General features: G+C 39.9%; 1 protein-coding gene across 3 annotated transcripts in view; it reads left to right on the top strand.

The window, feature by feature from the left end:
• Window positions 1-24452, top strand: part of LOC143988381 (uncharacterized) — a 162121-nt gene extending 137669 nt beyond the window's left edge. For 2 of the 3 annotated variants that reach the window (XR_013276840.1, XM_077487906.1), the window contains one exon: window positions 20356-21610. Coding sequence is in view for 1 of the 3 variants with exons in the window: in XM_077487906.1 (XP_077344032.1) it covers window positions 20356-20368 (13 nt within the window). In the remaining 2 variants the exon portion in view is untranslated. Of the gene's footprint in view, window positions 1-20355 lie in introns of all 3 variants that reach the window. The other variant, XR_013276839.1, reaches the window with a different exon arrangement.
• The last annotated feature ends 643 nt before the right edge of the window (window positions 24453-25095 follow it).

The following is a 25095-nucleotide window of genomic DNA, read 5'->3' as shown; positions in this document are numbered from 1 at the left end:
CATCATTCATTTTAGTAATTTCTCGATATTAATTAGTATCTCCACATGCTGCTGCCTATGTCATATTCCATTGTGATCCTCCCTGTAATATAGCCCAGCACATCTAGTTTCCCTTTCTGTGTCACGTATGTCCAATTGACCCCTCCTCCTTTTGCCCTCCGCTATTTATCCTTTGCCTATGGTTCTGAACGGTCAGCTTGACAAAGGAGTGCAGCCGTCCCACCATCCACTGCTCTTCCAGCTCAGGAAACACGTTGCACGTTCGGTGATGTCACTTCCCCTTGCCTGAAGCTGTGTTTGTGTTCCAAGCCTCATGCGGACGCCCCTCCATGCTGCAGGACAGACTTGCCAGGACTCAATGGCTCATAGGAATGACTACACTGATGCCTTCTCTCCCCCCCCCCCCCCCCCCCATTGTATGGGACCAGTGCACAGCTTGTTTTTAATCACAAAAATGTGAGTTTTATCACTATTATTTACATTAAAGAAACTGTTATACAGTCTGCACCCAGAGGCGCCTCTCTTTATTTTTTGTTCTCTGTCCTCCTAGACTGCTCACTCTCCAGCCACCCGGCTGTCTTCTCCCTGGGGATCTCCTGGATGTGCTCCCCGGCTCATACTGTCCTCTCTCTTGCTCCTGTGCCACTGGACAGGACTCATTCTTGTATTTTTAGAGGATCCCTCCAGCACCCAGCAGCTCCTCCTAACCTTCCTCCCATTCTTCTGGAAGTTTCTCCAAAGTTCCAGCAAGTAGGGGGAGGTACCAGAGGTGCTGCCTGATGAGTCTTTCAGCCTCCTTGGATCACTCTCCCAAACCCAGATTCAAAACATAGGCTTTGCTGCCAGCCAAGTCTAATTTTTCCTACACTACATAAACCATTTCTAATCTAGCACACTAGAGAGTGCTACACACATAATAGCTTCTTATAAGACAGTTAGCCAATATCTGAATATATTGCTAAGTATGAAAACGGTGGATACATTTCAGTTGGACAGTTAGTGTGCTACAAACATGATTTGTACTTAATGACCTCTTTTGGTTGTATATATTTTACTGTTCTGTAATAAGATTATATGGTTTTATACACAATTGTGTGAATTTCTCTACAGTAAAGTCCTAGGTTTATTTTCTAGATTTTTACACAGACAACAATGATTCAGTCTCTTTTAGATGATCTACTTTGTAGAAAGTCTCAAACAGTTTACTTTATCGAGACACTACTCTAATGCAATTGTCTGTATGTATCCTCTGTTTGTAGCTGAATTTTATCCTTGACTTTGTAGTATAGTCTATCACACTACCTTGATGAGATGAATAGGTAGCTGTCGTTCTATATGGCAGCAAAGTACTGTGATTTTAGAAATCTGAGAGACAGTCATGGTAGACAGAAAAAACAGGTGGAATCCACTTCAGCCTCTCTGCACTGTCCTCTAGGCACTAAAAAACTGAAATCTTACGATAGAATTTACCTGAGGTCCCCTCTCAGGTACCCTCTTCCAGAAGTTTCTTTCACCATATTATTACTTCCCAGAATCTCCTGAAGAAAATTCCTCCCTCTGATGTCCCACTCTTCAGGCTGGAAAACATGTCTCCCGATTCTGCGCTGTTTCATAGAGGAAAATTGAGGCAGTCATTTTAGAATAGTCTAAAATCCATTTATAGAAACTGTTAGGCAGGAACTACTCTGTGTGAAATAGTAAACAATTTTTGCCACATAACAGCTAAAAATTTCAGTTTTGCAAAGTGTAACGGTTCTGCTCCATAGGAGAAATGTAAAATAGGCACTCCTGTGCTAGTGGCAAAGGAAAGTAAAACCAAGGTTGCTGCAAGCGCCGCAAAGGGTCAAACGCTACCCGTAGTAAGTAAATAGATAAGTGATTGTTGTTGCTCTCTTCAGTAAATAAAATTGTGTTCAAAAACTGGCTTTAACAATTCATATGCAATATATAGACAAATAAAGTGCAAATAACCATGCAACATGTAGTGCAGTAATATAGTGCAAAGATAATGAAAAAATATTCACGTGCAAATGTGCAAAGACTCAAATGACTAGCTAAAATCCACAAGTTAGCCGTAAATAAATATATACAGGCATACCCCACTTTTAAGTACACAATGGGGTTTATTTACTAAAGCTGGAAAGTGCAAAATTAGGCTCACTTCTGCATAGAAACCAATGAGCTTCTAACCCCAGCTTGTTTAATTAAGCTTTGGTAATAAAACCTGGAAGCTCATTGGATTCTATTCAGAAGTGAGCCTGATTTTGCACGTTCCAGCTTTAGTAAATAAACCCCATTGTGTACTTAAAAGTGGGGTATGCCTGTACATGACACATAGATCAATAATTAAATTAATAAATGGATATATGACACATAAATTGATAAATGAATAAGCCCATATTCAAAGGTGCAAAATAGTGCTGATAAAACACAAATGGACGTTCCTCAAGGTCCAAAGTGCAAGGTGCAGTGTGAAGGTGTTCTATAGGAACATCCAGTGGAAGTGTTCTATAGTAAGAGATAATTTCTGTGACTTTCAGGGAAGAGTGGGTCTTCAGTGTATACAACACCTGTGGGTGTACTAAATCATTACTTTACTGCTATAAGGTAAACAGCATTAAGAGATAAAGAGGAAGTAGATCACTCCTGATGGAATAGAATGGTTTGGTTGGTTCCTGCGTGTTCCTCCTAAGTGTCCTCAGTGTATGCAGATACCTCATTTTCATTCCAATAACAATGGATTCCGCTCAAATGAACAGATGATTGGACATAAAAAGGATATATAGAGCCTTCTATAGTATAATATTTTCAAAACTGATGTTTATTAAAAGATAGTAACAGGTCTACTCACATTTGTTAAATGAATAAAGTACAGTGTAAAAACAAGCGCCGAGCCGTTGCCTAAGCATCACTTCCGGTGTCTGTCTGCCTGTGTCCTACGCATTACGTTACTGACACGTGACTTCAACGGGGATAAGGCTTATTCCTCTTTAATGTCTTGTGAAGTGGCAACATAAAGAGCCTTGGACGTCCATGGAAGACAACAGTGGTGGAAGATCGCAGGATCCTCTTGTCAACGACTGGGACCTTTTAACCAACTGCGACCAAAGAAGGACTAAAAAGTGTTATCAGAATTTCAAGGGTTTGTTCTTTCCCACATCAGCTCCATACACACCTGATGCTTACATACTTACAAAGTAGAATAAATAGCAAATTTAATTAAGGTAGCTACATTCATGAATTGTTAATTGACAGTAACCTAAACCTAACCAGATATGTCCATATATAGTAGCATATTTTATCAAGTTACTGTTCACATTCAAGGTTTGTTTTCTTGGAAATAGAGTCCTTTTATAATAAATGTGGACTTTAGTGTCTGACCTGTCCATGCACTGAATGATCACACCATTTCATAAACCGTAGTGGTGTCCCCAGCACTAGTAGCTGCAATATCAGGTTGGTATGATACACTGTATCCTAATAATATGTTTCCAATGTAGAATATTAATTAGAGCAAACTTTCACAAAATTTTCAACACAGAGGAATCCTTGAAATACCTTTCTGGTCTCAGGGAATCCCTGCTGGAATGCTCCTAAACTTGTGGTAATTGGGATAAATTACCCACTTACAGATAACTATACACATCAATGGTGTCTGTGGGAAGTTATCTGGTAGGGATGTGCCAACCCCCCCTCCCCCCGGTTTGGTTTGCACCAGAAGACTTCGAACAGGCAAGAAGTTCTAGTGAACATGCATACCCTATTAAAGTCTATGGGACACAAACATGAAAAATCAAAGCCCTCATTTTAAAGGCTTATATGCAAATTATTGCCATAAAAAGTGTACGAGGACTGCCCATGTATCAATGCAAAAAAAAGTTTTTAAAATGAATGTTTTTTCAGGAGCAGTGATTTTAACGTGTGATGTGTAGAACATGCCGCAGCAATAATGACATTTCTAAAGGAAAAAATGTAATTTATTGCTCGAGGCTGTATTGCTGGCTCCTGACAATATAGATGAAAAATCTATGAAAAAATGGTGTGGAGTTCCGCCCAGCCCTTTGGGTCTGGTATGGACTATAAGGGGAACACCAAAATGTAAAAATAAATTGGCATGGGGTCCCCCCAAAATTCTAACCAGACCCTTATCCGAGCATGCAGCCTGGCAGGTCAGGATAGGGGGGATGAGCAAGCGCCCCCCCTTCCTGAACCATACCAGGCCAAATGCCCTCAACATGGGGAGGGTTCTTTGGGGTGCCCCCAAAGCAACTTGTCCCCATGTTGATTTGGACAAGGGCCTCTTCCCGACAACCCTAGCCGGTGGTCATCGGGGTCTGCGGGTGGGAGGCTTATCAGAATCTGGAAGCCCTCTTTAACAAAGGGGACAGAGATCCTGGTCCCCCCCATGTGAATGGGTATCATTGTACCCCTACCCATTCACCAAAAAAAGGGTCAAAAAGTAAAAACCACAAGAGACAGTTTTTGAAATTCCTTTATTAAAAAGGAAAAAAGTATCCTGCGATGTACATGTCTATCATCAATCATACCACCTGCCGGACGAATAGAAAAAAAAACTTTGCCTCCATGGGAAGCCTCCCAGCGACTGCTGTCTTTTCGCATTGACACCTCTTATATAGGCAAGGATGGGGCCACCTGCTGATGTAACCGGGTGACCTCACCCCCTGACATCAGAAGTGGGAGGGGTCACTTTGTTACATCACCGGGTGGCCCTGTCCTTGCCTATATAGCTGTCAAAGCCAAGAGACAGCATTGAGGCGGAGCTTTTTAATATTTTTTCTATTTAACAGATCCATTGGACTGCGTGATTGAAGATAGATGTATATCGCGGGACACTTTTTTTTCTTTTTTAATAAAGGAATTGTTAAAAATTGTCTCTTGTGGTTTTTACTTTTTGACACTTTTTTTGGTGAATGGGTAGGGGTACAATGTACCCGATACCCATTCAAATAGGGGGGCGGGATCTGGGGGCCCCCTTGTTAAAGGGGGCTTCCAGATTCTGATAAGACCCCCGCCTGCAGACCCATGGGAAGAGGACCTTGTCCCCATGGACTGGTATGGTTCAGGAGGGGGGTGTGCTCGCACATCCCCTTCCTTTCCTGACCTGCCAGGCTGCATGTTCGGATAAGGGTCTGGTATGGATTTTGCAGTGGAGGTCCTTTTAAAATCTATGCCAGACCCAAAGGGCCTGGTATGGATTTTGGGGGGGACCCCACACCGTTTGTTTTTTTAATTCTGTCATAGAGTTCCCATTAACCACTTCATGATGTACTCTGCACTGCACTGCACTATATACCCTACACTGTAATATATATACTGCACTGACTGCACTATATATTCTCCACTGTACTATATATACTACAATGACTGCACTATATACTCTGCAATGTATTATATATACTATACTGATGGCACTATATACTCTGAACTGTATTATATATACTACACTGACTGCACGATATACGCTCAACTGTATTATATATTCTGTGCGGACTACATTATATACTCTGAACTGTATTATATATACTACACTGACTGTACTATATATGCTGAACTGTATTATATATACTACGCGGAATGCATTATATACTCTGAGCTGTATTATACATAATACACTGACTGCACTATATACTCTGAACGGTATTATATATACTACACGGACTGCACTATATACTCTGAACTGTATTATATATATACTACACTGACTGAACTATATATTCTGAACTGCATTATATATACTACACTGACTGCACTGTATACTCTGAACTGATATATATACTACACTGACTGCACTATACACTAACTACCTGCCGAATCTTTATTCATTCACTATATACGGCCGCCGTGTAAGCAGCAGCCTTATATAGTGTGGGCATTGGACTTAACCCCTAAGCTATGATTGGCACCCTGCCAATCATGGCTCTCACGGAACATCGCGCTGTGATTGGCCAAAGAATGCAAGTCAGGTGCATGCTTTGACCAATTAGCAGCCGGCAATCTTCCCCATATGTTCATTTGTTCTACGAACAGCTGATGTTCGAGACGAACATAACATTGAGCTCATCCCTATCAGGCAGGCAGAAACTGCTCATTGCTCAAGGAACCCTTGACAACCTTTCAAAGAACCCTAAGGTTCAATGGAACACTGATTGAGAACCCTTCATTAGAGTAATTACTATGCACATCTACTGTACTTGTCCTGCAGTCCTGAAAACATGTTCTCTAGGAAATTCTATATGTTCCACTGCTACAAATGCAGTTAGCATTGGCCTCTACCTGGTGATACTAATGCATGCTATCGGTGCCTAAAAAGTTTAGTGAATTGAGTGATAGATAAGAGCTCTTAGAAGACATATTAGGAGATAAAACTACATGAAAGATAAATAATTGGCCCTAGTACACTCAAATATACTTTGTAAAGTGAGTGATATTTTTATCTCTTATTTTAAGAGATAACAGCTTTCAGATTGTGAGCATTCATGTATTCAGCTCTTAGTGGATTGAAGCCAGGATGCTCTGTCTTTCTACATCTAGAACACTGACCAGGGGTCATTTACTAACATTTCTGGAAGTACTGGCGCTCTACATGTAATATCGCAGATTTTAGGCAATTAAGAATTCAACTAGGTGAACATGTGCCTGAAAAATCACGTTATTAGCAGAAAACATGTCTTAGTAAAATCGGAATCTGCGCCAATCGGTGATTCCGCGGATTTGCAAGTGCCATTTGCGAACCCCATTGAAGTCTATGGGAGCCGAACAGGAAAAAAGTGAAGGCTTATATGCAAGTAATTGGCCATAAAAGGGGTATGGGGGTCTGGGTACTGCTTTGGGGGACATGTATCTATAAAACAAAACAAAACAAAAAAAAAATCTTTTTTTCAGGAGCAGTGATTTTAATGATGCTTTAGGCCCAGTTCACACTAGTTTGATGCGAGGACCCTGCGAATCCAGTGCAAGTTCCCACACATCGCACCTGAATCACACAGTGGTTCACATTGAGATCTAGGAACTGCTGTGGGTGCCCATGTAAAGTTAATGACACCCCCAGATCAGTTCACAGATCACAGTGCGAACTGTGAAATGGTGCAGGAATCGGATGGCATAGGTGTGATCCGATTCCAGTGCTGACCAAAAAAAGGGTCCTGCACCATTTTGGTGCAAATGCATGTATGCATGTATGGATGAAATCGCATCGCACAGACAGTGCATGTGATCTGCACAGCAATGTGGTGCGAATCACGCTCGATTTTTGGCATTGCACTAGTGTGAACCAGGCCTAAAGTGTAACAATAAAAATGAAACATTCCTTTAAATATCGTGCCTGGGGGGGTCCCCTTAGTCTGTCTGTAAAGTGGTGCATATGTGCGATGTGTAGAACATGCCGCAGCAATAATGACATTTCCAAAGGAAAAAACGTATTTTAAACTTGCTCACAGCTGTAATGTATTGCCTGCTTCCGGAAATATAGATAAAAAATCTATGAGAAAAACGCTGTGCGTCCCCCCCCCTTCGAGCTCATGCCAAAATGTAAAAAGAAATTGGCATGGGGCCCCACCAAAATTCAAGCTAGACTCTTATCCAAACGTACAGCCTGGAGGTCAGGAAAGGTAGGGGATGAGCGAGCGGCCCCCTTCCTGAACGTTACCAGGTCGCATGCCCTCAAGATGGGGGGGTTCTTTGGGGTCCCCCTAAAGCACCTTGTCCCCATGTTGATGAGGACAAGGGCCTCTTCCCGACAACCCTGGCTGGTGGTTGTCCGTGTCTGCGGGTTGGGGGCTTATCAGAATCTGGAAGCACCCTTTAATAAGGGTGTGCCCAGATCCCACCTTCCCTAAGTAAATGGGTATTGGGTACATTAACCCCTACCCATTCACCAAAAAAAGTGTCAAAAAGTAAAAACCACAAGAGACGGTTTTTAACAATCCTTTTTATTAATTATTGTCACAAGAGGTGGGGTCTCCGTGTGAAGCCATCTGGTAGCCATGCCCCATTATATGTTATATGACAGATCGGTGGGCCACAGCGTCGGAGGAGGGTCGTTTTTGTATCCTCATGTAGCCGATACCCATTTGCATGGGGGGCGGGATCTGGTTGCTCATATCCAGAATCCAATCTGGGGGCCCATATCCAGATTCCAATAAGTGCCCCTCACACAGACCCTGGCAACCACCAGCCAGGGTTGTCGGGAAGAGGCCCTTGTGCTCATCAACATGGAGGCAAGGTGCTTTGGGGTGGACCCCAAAGCACCCCCCATGTTAAGGGCAGGTGGCCTGGTATGGTTCAGAGGTTAGGGTTAGGGGTTAGGGTAGGGGTTAGGGGTAGGGTTAGGGTTTCCCCTAGAAGAACGAGGTTAGGACTCAGGGATTGGAATAGGGACCTCCCCAAAGGTCAAAGGTCAGCAGGCGTGTCCCCCAGAGGTCAAAGGTCAAGAGGTTGGGCTGACCCATCCCTACCAAAGTGTTCCACCTAACCCAACTAAGTCGGGGCATGAACAAGTCGGGGGAAGCGCTTTGCTCAGACTCCCTATCCTGACCTCCAGGCTACATGCTCGGATAAGGGTCTGGTATGGATTTGGGGGACCACACAGCAATTTTTTTTTAAAGTTTTGTCGTGGAGTTCCCCTTAAAACCTATTCCAGACCCTAAGGGCCTGGTATGGCTTTTGGGTGGACCTCACGCAAATTTTGTTTAAACTATTGTTTTTGTGTTTTTTTTTCTTAATTTGGTGCTTAGAGAGAATGCACATTTAGTGACATACTTCATGGCTTACCTGGTCCACAAAATAATTAGTAGAGCCCTGAAATTCAGCTTTGGAGCTTTTGTTTTTTGGGGATTTTTCTTCCCCCTCTCCCCCCCATTACACTTTCTAATCAAGGACAAGCATGTGTGCACAACCAATATTTTTGTATGCAGATACAGATTTGAAGGGATATGAATAGTTAGCACTTCTAAAATATGTATTTCGAGTCTGCAAAAGTCAAAAGCAAAAAAATAAAAATAATCTGCTTTTTACATTTGTATAAACATGTGTTACATTAATGTACTTGGGCTAAAAAAAATGGCATGGAAATGATGCTCCAGCATTTGACAATTAGGGATGAGCCCGATGTTTGACTCAAATGTTCGATGTTCGCCCATTCGCCGAATGCCTAACATTGTGTCATGCAGATAGTTTTATGAATGAGAGCAGCAAAATAACATTTGTAAATTAAATTTTTTTTATTTAAAACTGCTTGCGGCTGTAATGTATTGCTGAATCCAAGCAATATACATAAAAATCATTGAAAAAAATATTGAAGGACCTGGTATGGATTTGGAGGGGGCCCCCACGCAATTTCTTTTTAAATTTTGGTGCAGGGGTTCCCCTTCATATCCATACCAGACCTAGAAACTGTAGGCACCCGGCCGTGACAGCTTGTGGCTTCATGGTCGGGCATGCACTGTGCACCTGTGACGTGTCCCAGAAGATTGCCAAGAGGAAGGCGCCACCTAGGGGGAGAGGAGGAGTCGCCTAATCGGCCTGAAGTAGGAACCAGGAAGTGGGTCAGGAAGTCCCACTCAAAACTAGGCACCCACTCCACCCCCCCAAAAAAATGACATGCCAAATGTGGCATGTAAGGGGGCGAGGAGTGCTTGAAGTGGAACTTGGCTTTAAACAAAATTTTTTCCTTAAAAATTTGGTACTGCTATAAACATGGGAAAGATGCACTACTTTACAGGCAGACTAAGGACCCCCCCCATGATATTTAAAGGAATATTTCATTTGTATTGATTTACTTTAAGCATTATTAAAATCACTGCTCATGAAAAAAAACTGAAATTTTTAAGACTTTTTTTTGCATTCACACATGTCCCCAGGGGCAGCACCCAGGTCCCCAAACACTTTTTATAGCAATAACTTGCAAATAATCCTTTAAAATGAGAACTTTTTATTTTTCATGCTTGTATCCCATAGACTTTAACAGTGTTCATGTGTTCGCCAAAATTTTTTGCCTGTTTGCAAGTTCTGGTGCGAACCGAACTGGGGGTGTTCGGCTCATCCCTATTGACAATATAGTTAGAAGGGCCCTGCTCAAAAGAGCTTACAATCTACAAGGGTAGGACACTAAAATTAGACACATTCAACAAATTACATTAGAAAACAGGGATACAAATCAAGCTAATAACAACCATGACAAACCTTTGTGGTGATCAGAAGTCCTCGCCCCATACCCCTAAAAAGTTAAATGGCAGGATTATCATAAGCAAAAACAGACAATAATAATACAAAAGCCAAAAACGCAGCACACAAACTTCATTGACACACACAGCAGGAATGAATTAGCAGGAGCCTTCCTTTTCTTCTAAACCATTACATAGCATGTCTAACATGTGAGATTTAGAATCAATCATCAAACAACAGCCTTAGTGGTGTGTAGGTCAGGGATTATGCACCCCCAAAAACCCCCCACAAAAAACAAAAATTTGTAACCCAATATACACACTGCAAATTAAGATTCAGGCCTGTTCTTAGGCCAAACACCCACCACAAATGCAAGCCTTTAAATAACCTAACTAAGATTGCTAGGACACTTCCACCCACCTAGATCCAACCAGTAAAGGACACACTCACCAGCGTAAGTGTTTCTGTCTCTTGAGGTAGGCCTCAAGTGCTCACACCTGTTCATTAGGAATACACACGTCTTTACAAATGAAAGCATGCATCAGCATAGATAGCTGTGCAGTGTAAAACTCAAAATAACAAATGTCCAAGGCTTTGGCCATGATCAATGATCTCAAAAATCTCCAAATCAAACTTGTAAGTTGTTGGGCATGTGGAGGGTCCAAAACAGGAAATGACAACTGTGTGCAGGGTCATATCAGATTTATATATCTATCTGGGCCAAACCACCCCAGTTCTAGATTTGGTGCAAAACCACACTTGCTTGATTTATAATGTGATTTCTTGGGGTTTCATTATGCAAAACCTTTCAAAAATGTAATCATTGGTGAAAAATTTACTTTTACAGCACAACAGAGAAAAAACCTAGAAACCTCCTGCCAGTTAGCCACTGTGCTGACACGTGTATAGGCTGCGCCTCTATGGTGTGACACAGTCCTAAGTCCCAGTAGTGCAAGAAGTTAATCAATGTAGATGTACTGTGGAAGTCTGGAGAGCCATTGAACAACCTGTTTCTGGCATATGCCATCTGTTTTGAAGGCTGGTTATGGCTGATTACTGTCAGCATGCTGAGAGCTAAACAGCTGTCATTTTGTGGGTTTAGGCTTGGTAAGAGACTTCAATTAATGCTGGTGGGGAAATGTTAAGGCTTATTATAGTCTTTGCCCATGGAAAACATATGACATGATTTGCAATGGTGGTGGAACCCTCCTGCACATAAATACTACATTTAGACATAATTTATGTAATGCCTTGAGTCAGGAATTATGTCTAACAACATAGGGAGAACAGACAACTATTCTACATGAAGTGGTATGTTTGGGATTTGAATCTGTTAGCCACTGTACTGCCGCATATGGAACCCTACTATACATAAATACACATAAATACTGCATTTCTTTGGACATTTAAGTGGTGGAATTAAATTAGTCAGGAGTTCTGCTTCTTGATTTATTCTGTAAAAATGTAGTGGTTCTTGGTGTGTGCTTGTATAATACTGATGTTACCCTCTGAATTTTAGGAAGCACATTTTGGTTTCTAACGTTAGTACACATATTACATTGTTTGGGCTCAAATTATGATCATTTGGAAATAATAAAAAACACACAAAATTGTGACTCATTTTAAATTTGCATCAGCAATGGTATTGTTTGTGGTTTACAAAGACACCTGTGTGAGTTTGGGTAAAGATTTTTGTGAGATGAATACAAAGTGAGAGAAACAGGGAAAAATATATTTTACCAAAAGATGAAAGCATTACACATTCTAGCATTCTTAAAAACAAAATAGGTGAAGAAGCAACATTGTTGCAAGGACAATTTCTTTGCGAGAAAGATAAAGTTCATTTCAACATGAAAATTATTTATTTGGGGAAGTTACAATTGTACCATTAGAATCAATGTCTGAAACGTGCATTGGGCTACATAACTCTCATTTTCACTTCCAAAAATGCTTTTTAACATAGCGCTCATTTTGGTATTTACTATAACTCTTACTAAAAAAGACATGGGAGTTAAAATGAGAGCAGTTTGCATGTCTGAGCATGCTCAGTTGTGATAGCACCTAGTTGTAAAGAGGCAGGGAATTTATCTCTTCTCAGATGTTTGATGATATTTCAGTGTATATATCACTTTTTAACACAGTTTAAAGGCAGATTCTCTTTAAACAATAAACAACCATATTTCAGTACCATTTAGGAGATCATATCATGCTTTTAAATGTTATTTCCATGTGCAATACTCCAGGTTCTAGCAGAGTAAGGGTTTGGGTGATATCTGTTTTCTGGGATCTATTGTAAATTCAATTTTGGGACTATTTTTTTACCAGCGCTGTAGTAAATTCAGTTTTAGCGCTAATTACTGCTAATTAGCGCATGGCACTATAGTAAATGACCCCTACATCCAATTTGTTGCAACTCCATACAATCATAGTACACTATACCTTAAAAAAAAAAAGGACAGGATTACTGGATATGCTTATTAAGATACCTTTATGTACTCTGTAGAGCTATGAAACAAAACATATTCCAACCTGATATGAAAACTGTATATTCTTATAATACACTTTAGGTCATAATAACCCTCAGTTTTTTTGCATTTTCTACTAATCCATACAGACATACTACCTCACATCAACCTAATATGACCACTGGATTTGCTTATAACACATTACTTTATAAAGACATAGTACATCACACCTATCATCCTAATAGCCTGACCACTGGTCATTCTACACATTTTTGTTCTCTGTGAAGATATAGAACAAAGCAATTACCAGCATGATTCAAACATTGGACACAATTAGTGATGTAACAAGGGAAGAGTCTATGGACCAGCAGTTATAGAAAATCCCTGGCTGTAATTTATGGACTTTTTTTTATTACTGTGTCTATGAAACTTCCGTAAGGGGATCACTAACTAGAAGGATCCTTCATGCCTACAAGTTTGTGGTACTATACCAGTTTTTGTGTGTGTGTGAAAATAACCACAAAGAGAGGTTGTGGCCCCACACATTTTCCCTTAGAATTCAGAAAGATGTATGGAGTAGGCTGTGTCACAACAATATATTGCTGCCATGGAAACAAATGCTTTATGATGCAGCAATCATATATGGAGTAATATCCGTCAGCTGTTTCCAGTTTCCTAGGATGTCTTGTCTCATCTACTGATGCAGTGCTCTAACCCTATCATAGGTAGAATGCATTCTAAAGTACAACTTTTTATGATCTGATTGTCTTAATGGCTTGGGGAAAGTAGGTCTACTTGTCTCTATCTACAGAGCCATAAATGCTAAGCAAGCCTGAAGCAACCAGTACATAAACTAGCCATAATAAATCTCTCCTTCCACATTGGTACTGTACATTGCCATGTCTTTTGCAGAGTTATGCAATTTAAGCAAAATGTATGGAAATTTTTTTTTTTACTGCTTTCCACAACATGTCACAACAGGCACCACAAAACATGACTTCATCATTGAAACCCCCTCCAGTAGTGTACAATCAGCCTACACACAAACATTACTGTTACATTACAATGACTGCTAGAAGAGATGTTAATTATTATCTATTAGGTGTAGTCTGATCCTAGATTGTTAGAAAAGAACTCCTACATCAAGGTTGGGTTAGTGTATATGTGTTATGTCACTAAGACACCTTTCACACTGGGTCATTTTGCAGGCGCCACATCGCTAAAAAAAGCCCCTGCAAACTGACCTGAAACAGCCGCTGCTGTGTCTCCAGTGTGAAAGCCCTGAGGGCTTTCCCACTGGATCGGTGCGCTAGCAGGACATAAAAAAAAATCCTGCTAGCAGCATCCTTGGAGCTGTGAAGGAGCGGTGTGTATACAGCTCATTCCCCGTTCCTGCCCACTGAAATCAATGAGACAGCGTGGCTATACCGTAATTAAAGCACCTCTGCAGTGGAGCTTTGCGGTGGGTTTTAACCCTTTCTCGGCCGCTAGGGGGGTGTAAAACTGCCCCATTAGCAGCAAAGCTGACGGTAAAACGCTGCTAAAAATAGCAACGCTTTAGTGCCAACGCACCTCCCGCCCTAGTGTGAATTTCCTATTTTTGACAGTTGCACACCAGGTAGTGATTCTGTGATCTACCTTATTATTCAAAGCACGGCGTGCATAAGTAATTCCATCCATACACTGTTGTACGATTGTATTGAAATCTGATGTTGGCCTGTATAAGGCCAGCTATAGACTTCATTTGACAATTTCTGGACTATATACAAGAAGCAAACAACTATTTTGCCTAAATAGGTTTCTTTCAATATAAAAATGGGGCATTTTCACAGGGAAATGTGAATCTTCCAGCTTTCTATCAAATAAGTCATCATGTGCTGGTACATCAGTGTTAGCTTTGATGTTAAATTTCGATTTTGTTTTAGTCATAGTCTTTTGACTAAAATGAAATTTTAGTTTTGTTTTATTTTAGTGATCTGAATTGTTTTAGTTTTAGACTAAAATAGTGTTAATTTTGTTGACGAAATTAAGGCTGGCCATACACAGTACACATTTCTTTTCTGCAACCATGGGTTGCAGAAAATATTTGCACAATTCCCCCATCAACACAGTCAGTGCTGACAGGGGAATCCCTCTTCCGAGACAATGGGGTTGATTTACTGAAGGCAAATAGAAACTTTGCAAGTGCAGTTGCTCAAGAGCTCAGTATAAGAGGTAAGGCTTCACTTTGCAAAAAATACCAAATCACATGCAAAGAAAAAAAAACAACACTTTTGCTTGCACGATTGGATGATGGAAGTCAGCAGAGCTTCTGCTCATTTACTAAGCTCTGGAGCAACTGCACTTGCAATTTTCAAAGTGTACAGTCTATTAGTAAATCAACCCCAATGTCTGCTCCAGGAGGGGACGGGGGCAAGCAGGGGAAGCTATCCATACTGGGAGAAGACAGTGATTATCACTAGCGGTTATAGCAGACCATTAATGGTTCAAATCTCGCAAAGTTCCATATTCGAATTGTGTATGGCCGGCTGAACACTGTTGTACATCTGTTGTAACATCAAAATTTTTTGCTGAGACAGATAATAAAAGATATAGGAAGGTTTAAAGACGTAACTTATCTAGATACAAAGATGCTCCAGGCTCTCTTTTAAGAAAACCTGTGCTAAAGATAACACAAAGGTTTCCACTGCTGGTCCTTTCTTCTGAAGATGCTAGTCACCTGATTGTCATAAAAATCTACTGGCTTCGGTACTCTCTTAACCACTTGCGGACTGCCCACTGTACATATACTGCGGCTCTGTGCCAGGTCATGTACCTAGTACGTGATCTGACACTTCCGGGTCTGGGGCGTGTGAGTCCAATCACAGCGGGAGCCAATCAGCGGGTCCGGAGGATGCGATGTCTGCCAAGACCCAATGATCATTCAGGAGACAGACAGAATGGCGGTCTGCCTATGTAAACTAGTTGTAAACAAGGCAGATCGCTGTTCTGTGAGAGGGGAATGTACTGATCCTGTGTTTCTGCTAAGCAGGAACATGGATCTTCACCTTCTCCTGGTCAAAGCACCCCCCAGTTAGCAAGTACTGCCTAGGAACACATTTAACCCTTTTATCGCCCCTGATGTTAACCCCTTCCTTACCAGTGTCATTAGTACAGTGACGATGCATATTTTTTTCCACTGATCATTGTATTAGTGTCACTAGTCCCCAAAAAGTGCCAAAAGTGTCAGTTGGGTGTCCAATTTGTCCACTGCAATATCGCAGTCCCGCTATAAGTAGCTAATCGCCACCATTACTAGTAAAAAACTAAAAATAAAGAAAAATATCCCATAGATTGTGGACGCTATAACTTTTGTACAAACCAATCAATATACTTTTTTTACCAAGAATATGTAGCAGAATACATATTGGTCTAAATTGATGAAGAAATTTGATTTTTTAAATTTTTTAATTGGGTAGGTTTCATATCAGAATGTAACAAATATATATATATTTTTTTAAAGTGTTGCTCTTTTTTTGGTTATAGGGGAAAAAAAAAAACACCACAGAGGTGATCAAATACCACCAAAAGAAAGCACTATTTGTGAGAAAAAAAGGACAAACATTTTATTTGGGTACAGAGTCACATGTACCGCACAATTGTAAGTTAAAGTAACGCTGTGCCATATTGCAAAAAACGGCCTAGTCTTGAAGGGGAGTAAACCTTCCGCAACTCAATTGTTAATCAAAGACTTGGAAAACTATGCATATCATGTATTATTATTTCACAATAACTTTACTGGCTGTGCTCATTCTTGGTCAGTGACTGAGAAAGTACTGAATTCAAATAATAAGCATAAAAGCAAGGCAGGTAGCATTTTCCAGAGGTCAGCAATGGCAGCCACTTTACTTCTTTTAGAACAGATTTTGATATGTATGTAGGTCTGGGTAAATGGTTATATGATCTCTGCTAAAGTGGAGGATTAAAGTTCAGATTGACCCTTTCCTTCAGCAGAAATTATGTGACCAAAACGTAGGCCATTACTTGTGTCGTTATGATGACTTTTTATCCTGGCAACACCAGAACCGGAAATGGGGGAACACCAGAACAAGAAATAAGGGGAACAAGGGTTTCTGGGACAGGAAGACATTGACAGAATGAGAAAAAAATACAAAATCACAGAGGTTCGAACTCCTACCCACTCTAAAAAAAGTGCTCTCATTGCTCACTATGTCTACATTGGAGAGATTTCCCATCTTATGACCCCATGTTACTGGCATCAACAATCGACCAATAAAAATTCTTGAAGCTGAGCACATTTTTCTGTAGATTTTTCCCTTTAGATTTACCAAGACCATATAAAACGAGATGAAACGCTAATGCCATATACACACAATCAGATTTTCCGACAACAAATGTTGGATGTGAGTTTGTTGGCGGAAAGTCCGACCGTGTGTATGCTCCATCGAACATTTGTTGTCGGACTTGTCCACCAACAAATGTTGGCTAGCAAGTTCTCAAATTTTCCGCCAACAAATGTTTGTTGTTCGGACTTTCCAATTGTGTGTACACAAGTCCGGTTGGACAAAAGTCCCCACATGCTCGGGAATCAAGTACGAGCCGGAAGCGCTCGGACTTGTAAAACTAGCGTTCGTAATGGAGAGATCACGTATGTCTTGTATGTTACTACGTCCGTAATTGTTGGCCAACATTTGTATGACCGTGTGTATGCAAGATAAGTTTGAGCCAACAACCTTCGAACAAAAATCCACGGTTTTGTTTGCGGAAATCAGATGTGCGCGTGGCATAAGAGTTTCAATTTGTATGCAATCAGGCAGGCCCCTTGCACTACATGGTTTTGGTAAATCTAAAGGAAATCAGACAACAACATTAGTATAGTGTGTATGGGGTCTAAGTTCTAGCTTCAGGAAAATAATTAGTTTACTTTTTATAGAATGGAGAAGAGTCCCAATCTGCATGCAAAGAAAAGGCATACAAAGTAACCTATACTGATATCTGGACATTTGTAATCTGATTACCTTTTTAGAGGGGTAAAATAAAATAAAATAATTTCTGATTGCACCGGGTTCCTGTAATTTCCTTTTTTCCTTAAAGTGTCAGTCCCCCTATGAGTAACATTTATGTTTTTGGTAGATGCTGGATAGACAGTAAACTATCCTTTACTTCATCTTAACATTTACAACTAAAAGTTTTGCCTAAGAAAAAAAACGTGTTGATAGTCTGGCAGCATTTATCATACCAGTAGTTATTGGGGTTTTGGGAGGAAACCCATGTAAAAATTTGAATACAGTATCTAATGCTACACAATGAGAGTGCTAAACACATGACTACTGTGTGCGGTGAAAACCTAAAGAAACCCTCAAAGCCTTTGCTTTGAACCACTGAATCTGCTGGCAGCATGCTTTACAACACAGTTAACAATACAAGTGAGGTCCTAGTTCTGACAATACAAGATTCAGATATATTATCTGAATGAAGCATTCTTTTATTTAAGCTCAGTTCTGGGACCAGGGGAAAAGATTCTCTATTGATAAAAACAACCTATTATTTTCCCATACAACTTGCTGCACATACCTTACATGTTCTATTGAGGTCAAGGACATTTATTAGCATTGTGAAAGCAAGAAAGAAATTGCATTTGTGTTTTGAGTTGTATGGGGTCAACCAGGGTGATACATAATCAGAGTTATATACAAGAGAAATATCTATAAGGTACAAAACAATGCAGATAGAGCTAAATAATCTTGCTAAAACTGCAATATGTTTTTAGTTGTGCGTGATATTTTTGATACATAAAGAAAACAGGAAAATACTTACCTATTAAACTAAATGTTGTAGTCTTCTTGTTTCTGAACAAAAGGGTACTGTTTATGGGCAAAGCCCTGACAATGCTGTTATGTTCTTCCTAGATACCATTGACCTCCCATTGGAAGATTTTACCCCCTTCAGCATTTTTTTGCTATTCAGCACTGCGCTGTTTTAACTGGCAATTTCGCAGTCATGCAACACTGTACGCAAATTACATTTTTATCATTTTACTTTTTTTATTTGTTTGTGATACAAACAAAAAAAGATGAAAAATTAAAAAAAAAAAAAAATGTTACTTTCTGCTATAAAACATAATAATAATAATAATAATAATAATAATTCATAAACATAATAAAACAATAAAAAATGTAAAAAATCGAATTTCTTCATGGATTTAGGCCAAACTGTATTCTGCTACATGTCTTTGGAAAAAAAAAATCCAAATACATGTATATTATTTTCGTTTTAGTGTCTGGTATAGATCCTGGATTTATTTTTATATATACTAGTAGTTGCGGTGATCAGTGACTTATACTGGGACTGTGATAGTGTGATGGGAAAATTGACAGCTGACGCTGGCTGGGGGAGTACACTAACTGGCACTGACATTAATAGTAAAACTAATACAGTGATCAGTACTAATACTATTCGCTGGCATTGTACTAATGAAACTAGCTGGGAAGGGGTTAACATCTAGGGATGATCCAGGAGTTAAATGTGTGCCTAACAATGTTTAATGTGTGTATTATGAGCTGCTTTTACTAAGCAATCTTGCAGTTTTTTCCCCTGCTTTGCAGGAAATAAAAAAACAGCAAGATCGCCTGGCAGTGTTTGGAGTTCTGTGTTGTTAACAACAAAGAGCTCCATTCCAGGAATGACAGGGCCGATCAGCAATCAATCATTGGCCAGGACCCGCTGATGGGCTTGTGCTGCAACAAATCACAGCACAGCCAGGGCGGCTGGCGCATGCACCCTCTAACCGTAAGCACTGATCACATACCAGATACGTGGCCAAGCACAGAGTGGCCGCCCTGCAGCAGTATATCTGCGTAGGGCGTTCGAAAAGTTTTTCACCTTAGTTAATTAACTTTAAATTACTTATATACTCTGTGTATGCTTTTGTAGAACCAGGTCCATTTGTTTTATCTAATTTTAGTTTTACAAGAAAAAAGTCCATGTATAAGTGCAGAACTATTAACTGTAAACAAATATATTGCAGCTTTAATGTAAGTAAAACATTAAACTGTATCTAAAGCCATTATTTGGGGGATAAAACCTCTGTTAGGTTTTTATTTCTTTTGTGATTAACTCCCTTTTATTTGTTTTTGGGGCTACTGTTACCGGGAGTAGGGATACTTGTTACGGTAACAACTGTCAATGTTTTCTCACTTTGGAGGAATTTTTACCCACTTCCTGTCATGTCTCAAGGACAAAAAGTAATAGGATAAAAAAAAAAAACCTGACAGGCATTTTAACAATTTTCTACTCTATCCAGAAATGAAAAAAAATAAAGTTTTGACTTTTGACAAACAAAAGTGAAATTAGTCATGCTTGCCTCCATAGCATAATATGGACCAACTAGTGGCATCATAACCACAGTCAAATGGTAAGGCAGGCAGACTTACAGTAGGGGGACTAGCTACTGCGGACATGACTATGTAGGTAGGTATTACTAGTTACATAAAGCTATTATCTGCATAGCTGCAAAAGAAAAATCTGTACAGTTGGTAATTAGCAAAATAAGATTATTTGCCTCAAAGGATCTTTCTTGTTTTCGTTTTCTTTCTTTTTTTATAATATGCACATATTGTAAAGCATAATGCAGAGGTAAACTTATTTTTATCTATATCACATTCTTAGTAAGAGTTTAATCCTATTTTCTACCTTTGTTTTCCTCTAGGGATACGGGATGACCCTTCTAAGTCAACCTACTAGAATCGCCATGTAAAGCAAGATTTGGAGGACGGAACTCACAGGAATCAATTCCTTGATCATGCTAAAAGATTTTCTGAGCCAACATCCGGCATTTTTTTTAAAAGACACCAAAAAAAAACAAAAAACGACACACATATGCAAAGAACTGTTATATGTATTTTAAATAAATAATGCAAATGTTAACAAATCAATATTTTTGCTTGACAGGTTTTAGCTTAATAATAGCTTTCATTTAATTTTTTCGGAAAAGATAATTTTGTTGTTTGGTAAGATCACGATTGGAGAAAAAATTACAGTGGGTAAAACATATTTACTTAAGCTCCTTACTTTTTATTAATGCATATATCTACTATACCTTTAACCACTTCCGTACCGCCACACGCCGATATACATCTTCTGTTTGAAGAGGGATATCTTTGTTATAGCAGCAGTTAGCTGCCATAACCCCGGTATCCTCTTCTTCAGCGGGCGGTCTGGTTTTTGATAATAGGGGTCTCTGCGGCGGATTTGCCAAAAGATCACTTTTATCGGCGGTGGAAGAGGGCCCCCTTCCCACTGCTCTCCGGTGCCCTCTGACGCTTACTGGAGCTGTTGGTAGCAGCGGAGGCGATCGGATCCTTCTCCTTTCTGGGTATGGAGACAAGTGAGGGGAAGATGGCCCGTGGCCATTTTTTTTTCAAATGACAATTTTTTTTTAATTATTGCATTTTAGTGTAAATATGAGATCTGAGGTCTTTTTGACTTCAGATCTCATATTTACAAGGTTCTGTCCTGCTTTTTTCTATTACAAGGGATGTTTACATTCCTTGTAATATGAATAAAAGTGACACTTTTTTTTTTTTTTTTAAAAGAACAGTGTAAAAATAAAAAATAAAAGGTAAAAGAAATAAGATTTTTTTTTTAAATGCGCCCCGTCCTGCCGAGCTTGCGTGCAGAAGCGAACGCATACGGGAGTAGTGCCCGCATATGAAAACGGTGTTCAAACCACACACCTGAGGTATCACCGTGATCGTTAGAGCAAGAGAAATAATTTTAGCCCTAGACCTCCTCTGTAACACAAAACATGCAACCTATAGAATTTTTTAAATGTCGCCTATGGAGATTTTTAAAGGTTAAAGTTTGTCATCATTCCACGAGGGGGTGCAATTTTGAAGTGTGACATGTTGGGTATCAACTTACTTTAACATTATCTTTCACAATATAAAAAAAAATTGGGCTAACTTTACTGTTGTCTTATTTTTTAATTCAAAAAAGTATATTTTTTTCCCCAAAAAAGTGTGCTTGTAAGACCACTGAGCAAATACGGTGTGAGAGAAAGAATTGCAACAACCGCCATTTTATTCTCTAGGGTGTTAGAAAAAAAAAATATAATGTTTGGAGGTTCTAAGTTATTTTTTAGCAAAAAAAACAGTTTTTAACTTGTAAACAACAAATCTCAGAAAGAGGCTTGGTCTTTAAGTGGTTAAAGTTCTTTACCACATCATTGTGCATCATTTATGATATCAGCTGCCTCTGCTCAATGAGTTTGGGACTCTAGGTTGAAAAGGCTACATTAACTCTGGTGCTGCTACTGCAAGTCCACTGTTACTTGGAAAATAGCGGGAAGATCTATTTTTTATTATCTTCGCAGTATTGAGAGCTAGGTCATCCATTGCAATCAGCCAGGTGTGGGTTTGATCATTTCTTAGATTTGAGTGACCAAATTAAATTAAAATAGTGGGTAGCTATAGTTGAAAACTGATGGTCACAAAATTACTAAATTTTTGGCTAGTTAAGAGTCAGATTCAGTTGTAAAAAAGACATTTATTTTTTCCAAAGTGATGTTGACCCCTTGACTCTACTGTGTACCAGTATCAGGCATCTGTCAATGGAGCCCTTCCTATGTTACAGCTCTAGAAAACTAGCTATATGGAACATGTGGCAAAAGTGTATTTTGTTTCCAATGTTTGCTTTCTGTATGGTTGGTTTGCTAATTATGGTATCCAGTCGAATAATTGTTACCTACGAACTGATTTTTTATTTTATTTTTTCTATCTTCAGGGCAAGAATGGGGTGATTCTATTTTTTTAGGTAATGTGCAACAAGGTAATTAGAAACATGAGTGAGTTTGGGCTCATGTACATAGGCATCATGCTCAGAATTGAGTCAAAGACTTGGGGGGGGGGGATTTACTAATACTGGAGAGTGCAAAATCTGGTGCAGCTGTGCATGGTAGCCAATCAGCTTCTAATTTCAGTAAACTATAAGCTGATTTCTATACAGAACTGCACCAGATTTTGCACTCTCCAATTTTAGTAAATCAACCCTACTATGCTTTCAGGTGCTTCTGTGTTTCTTTAACCGCTTAAGGACCGCCTCCTGCACATTTACGTCGGAAGAATGACACGGCTGGGCACATGATCGTACAGGTACATTGCTCTTTAAGTGCCCAGCCGCGGGTCGCTCATGCCCCCGGTGGCGCGCTCGCGACCCGGTCCTGAGCTCCGCGACCGTGGCCGCGGGACCCGTGGACCCAATCGCCGCTGGTGTCCCGCGATCGGGTCACAGAGCTGAAGAATGCGGAGACCTCTCGCCGTGCTTCTTAGTGTGGCTGTCACCGATTGTCTGTTCCCTGTTATAGGGAAAGATGATCAGTGACGTCACATGCCAAGCCACGCCCCCCAACAATAAAAAAAACACACACGTCCCACTTAACCCCTCCCCACGCCCTAGTGGTTAACTCCTTCACTGCCAGTGTCATTTACACAGGAATCACTGCATTTGTATAGCATTGATTGCTGTATGAATGACAATGGTCCCAAAAATGTGTGAAAAATGTCTGATGTGTCTGCCATAATGTCGTAGTCACAATAAAAATCGCTGATCGCCGCCATTACTAGTAAACATTTTTTTTATAAAAATGCTATAAAACTATCCCCTATTTTGTAAATGCTATAACTTTTGCACAAACCAATCAATAATCGCTAATCGCGATTTTTTTTACCAAAAATATGTAGAAGAATATGTATCGGCCTAAACTGAGGAAAAAAATATTTATTATAGTAAAAAAAAATATAGAATTTTTTCAACATTGTCGCTCTATTTTTGTTTATAGCGCATAAAATAAAAACCACAGAGATGATCAAATACCACCAAAAGCTCTATTTGTAGGAAAAAAAGGAAGCCAATTTTGTTTGGGAGCCACGTTGCACAACCACGCAATTGTCAGTTAAAGCGACGCAGTGCCGAATCGCAAAAAGGGGCCTGGTCCTTTGGCTGCAAATTGGTCCGGGGCTTAAGTGGTTAAGTTGCCTCTGCTTCAATTTGCTTTTGCTTTGCTACCAGCTGCTTCTGAGTTGCTTTTGCAATCACATTTGTTTAGTGAATAAAAGTTGCTCAGATGTGAATACCCATGTACATGTCCTACCAGTGGTCACCACCCTCCCGGCCCGTCCCCCCACCAGCACCACACTTACCCCATCTAGCATTTTCAGCACCTTCTTGCATCTCCTCTTCCTCCATGGCGGCGGCTTCATCCTCTGTGGCTTCCCTCCTCCTTCCTTTGGCAGCCAATATGATTGCTTCTCCTCTCAGCCATTTGAGTCTTAACCCGCTCGACCTGCTTCCTGATTGGCCAGGAGGAGAAGCAGGAAGGCAATAGTGAATATTAATTTGCTATTGTCACACAACTGGGTTGGCCTAGGGTGCAGTACTCTGAGCCCCGAGTCCACCCTTTTTGAAGCCTATTAGAGCCTCTGGCTCTAATCACATGCTTATATATTAGGGGCCAGATGCATGGATTGGGGGGGTGGCGCCCCTGCGCCCCTAATGGATGGGCCGCCACTCTGTTTAATTATTGTCATTTTGTTCCCTTTTTTTCATGTCGCATGCACATTATAATCAAAACAGCTGTTGATAGGAAAACGTTCACTTCAAAGCACCAACAACGTATATAGGTAGCCAAAAAGTCACAAATTCCTAATGTCGTTGGATGTTTTTTATGCACTTAGCTGTGAAGCAGAAAAATAATATAAATGTAAATTAAAACAAAGATGCTCCAAATAAAAGAAAAAAATAATTATCTATCTGCGTATGTTATACATATTGTTCATTCATTTGACAGAAGTACTTGTTGTCAAGTGCATTGGAAAACAATGCTGAATGTCTAACCTTACTTGGAAAACATGCATTCTTGTAATGATGCCTTTGAAACAAGAATGTCAATCATGCAGAATTGTGGTATCACGTTCTTCAAATCCACTTGTATGTTTTACCCCATGTATGGTACTGCAGCAGCAACACTGAAAGGGTTAATCAATAGTGGCACCCTGTCATGTCTGGAGACAGACATTAAAAGGAAAGGGAACTTTGAAGTGACAGTTCTGGTGATCTTCCTGTCAGGACTGGGTTTAGGATAAATGACAGCTGTGGGCTTTTTATCGATTATGTGGCATCCCTATTTATCTGCAGACAGCAGAGGCAAGGGCACCTAATAACCCAAACATAGTGACTGCCCATGTGACCACCTTGTGCTGCCGCAAATGATGATTGCTCATTCTCTCAGAAGCCGATGGCTTTTTATCATAATTAAGGCACCCTATTTCCAGCTGATATTTTTAACAAATTAAATATTAATAGTGATATCATAATTATATATATATATATATATATATATATATATATATATATATATATATATATATATATTAAAAAGAAAAACATTGTT

Source organism: Lithobates pipiens, unplaced genomic scaffold (assembly GCF_037356315.1).
Source record: "Lithobates pipiens isolate NorthernLeopardFrog02 unplaced genomic scaffold, aLitPip1_a1.2 Scaffold_18, whole genome shotgun sequence".
NCBI classification, from domain to species: Eukaryota; Metazoa; Chordata; class Amphibia; order Anura; family Ranidae; genus Lithobates; species Lithobates pipiens.
This window is presented reverse-complemented; position numbering and strand designations above follow the sequence as displayed.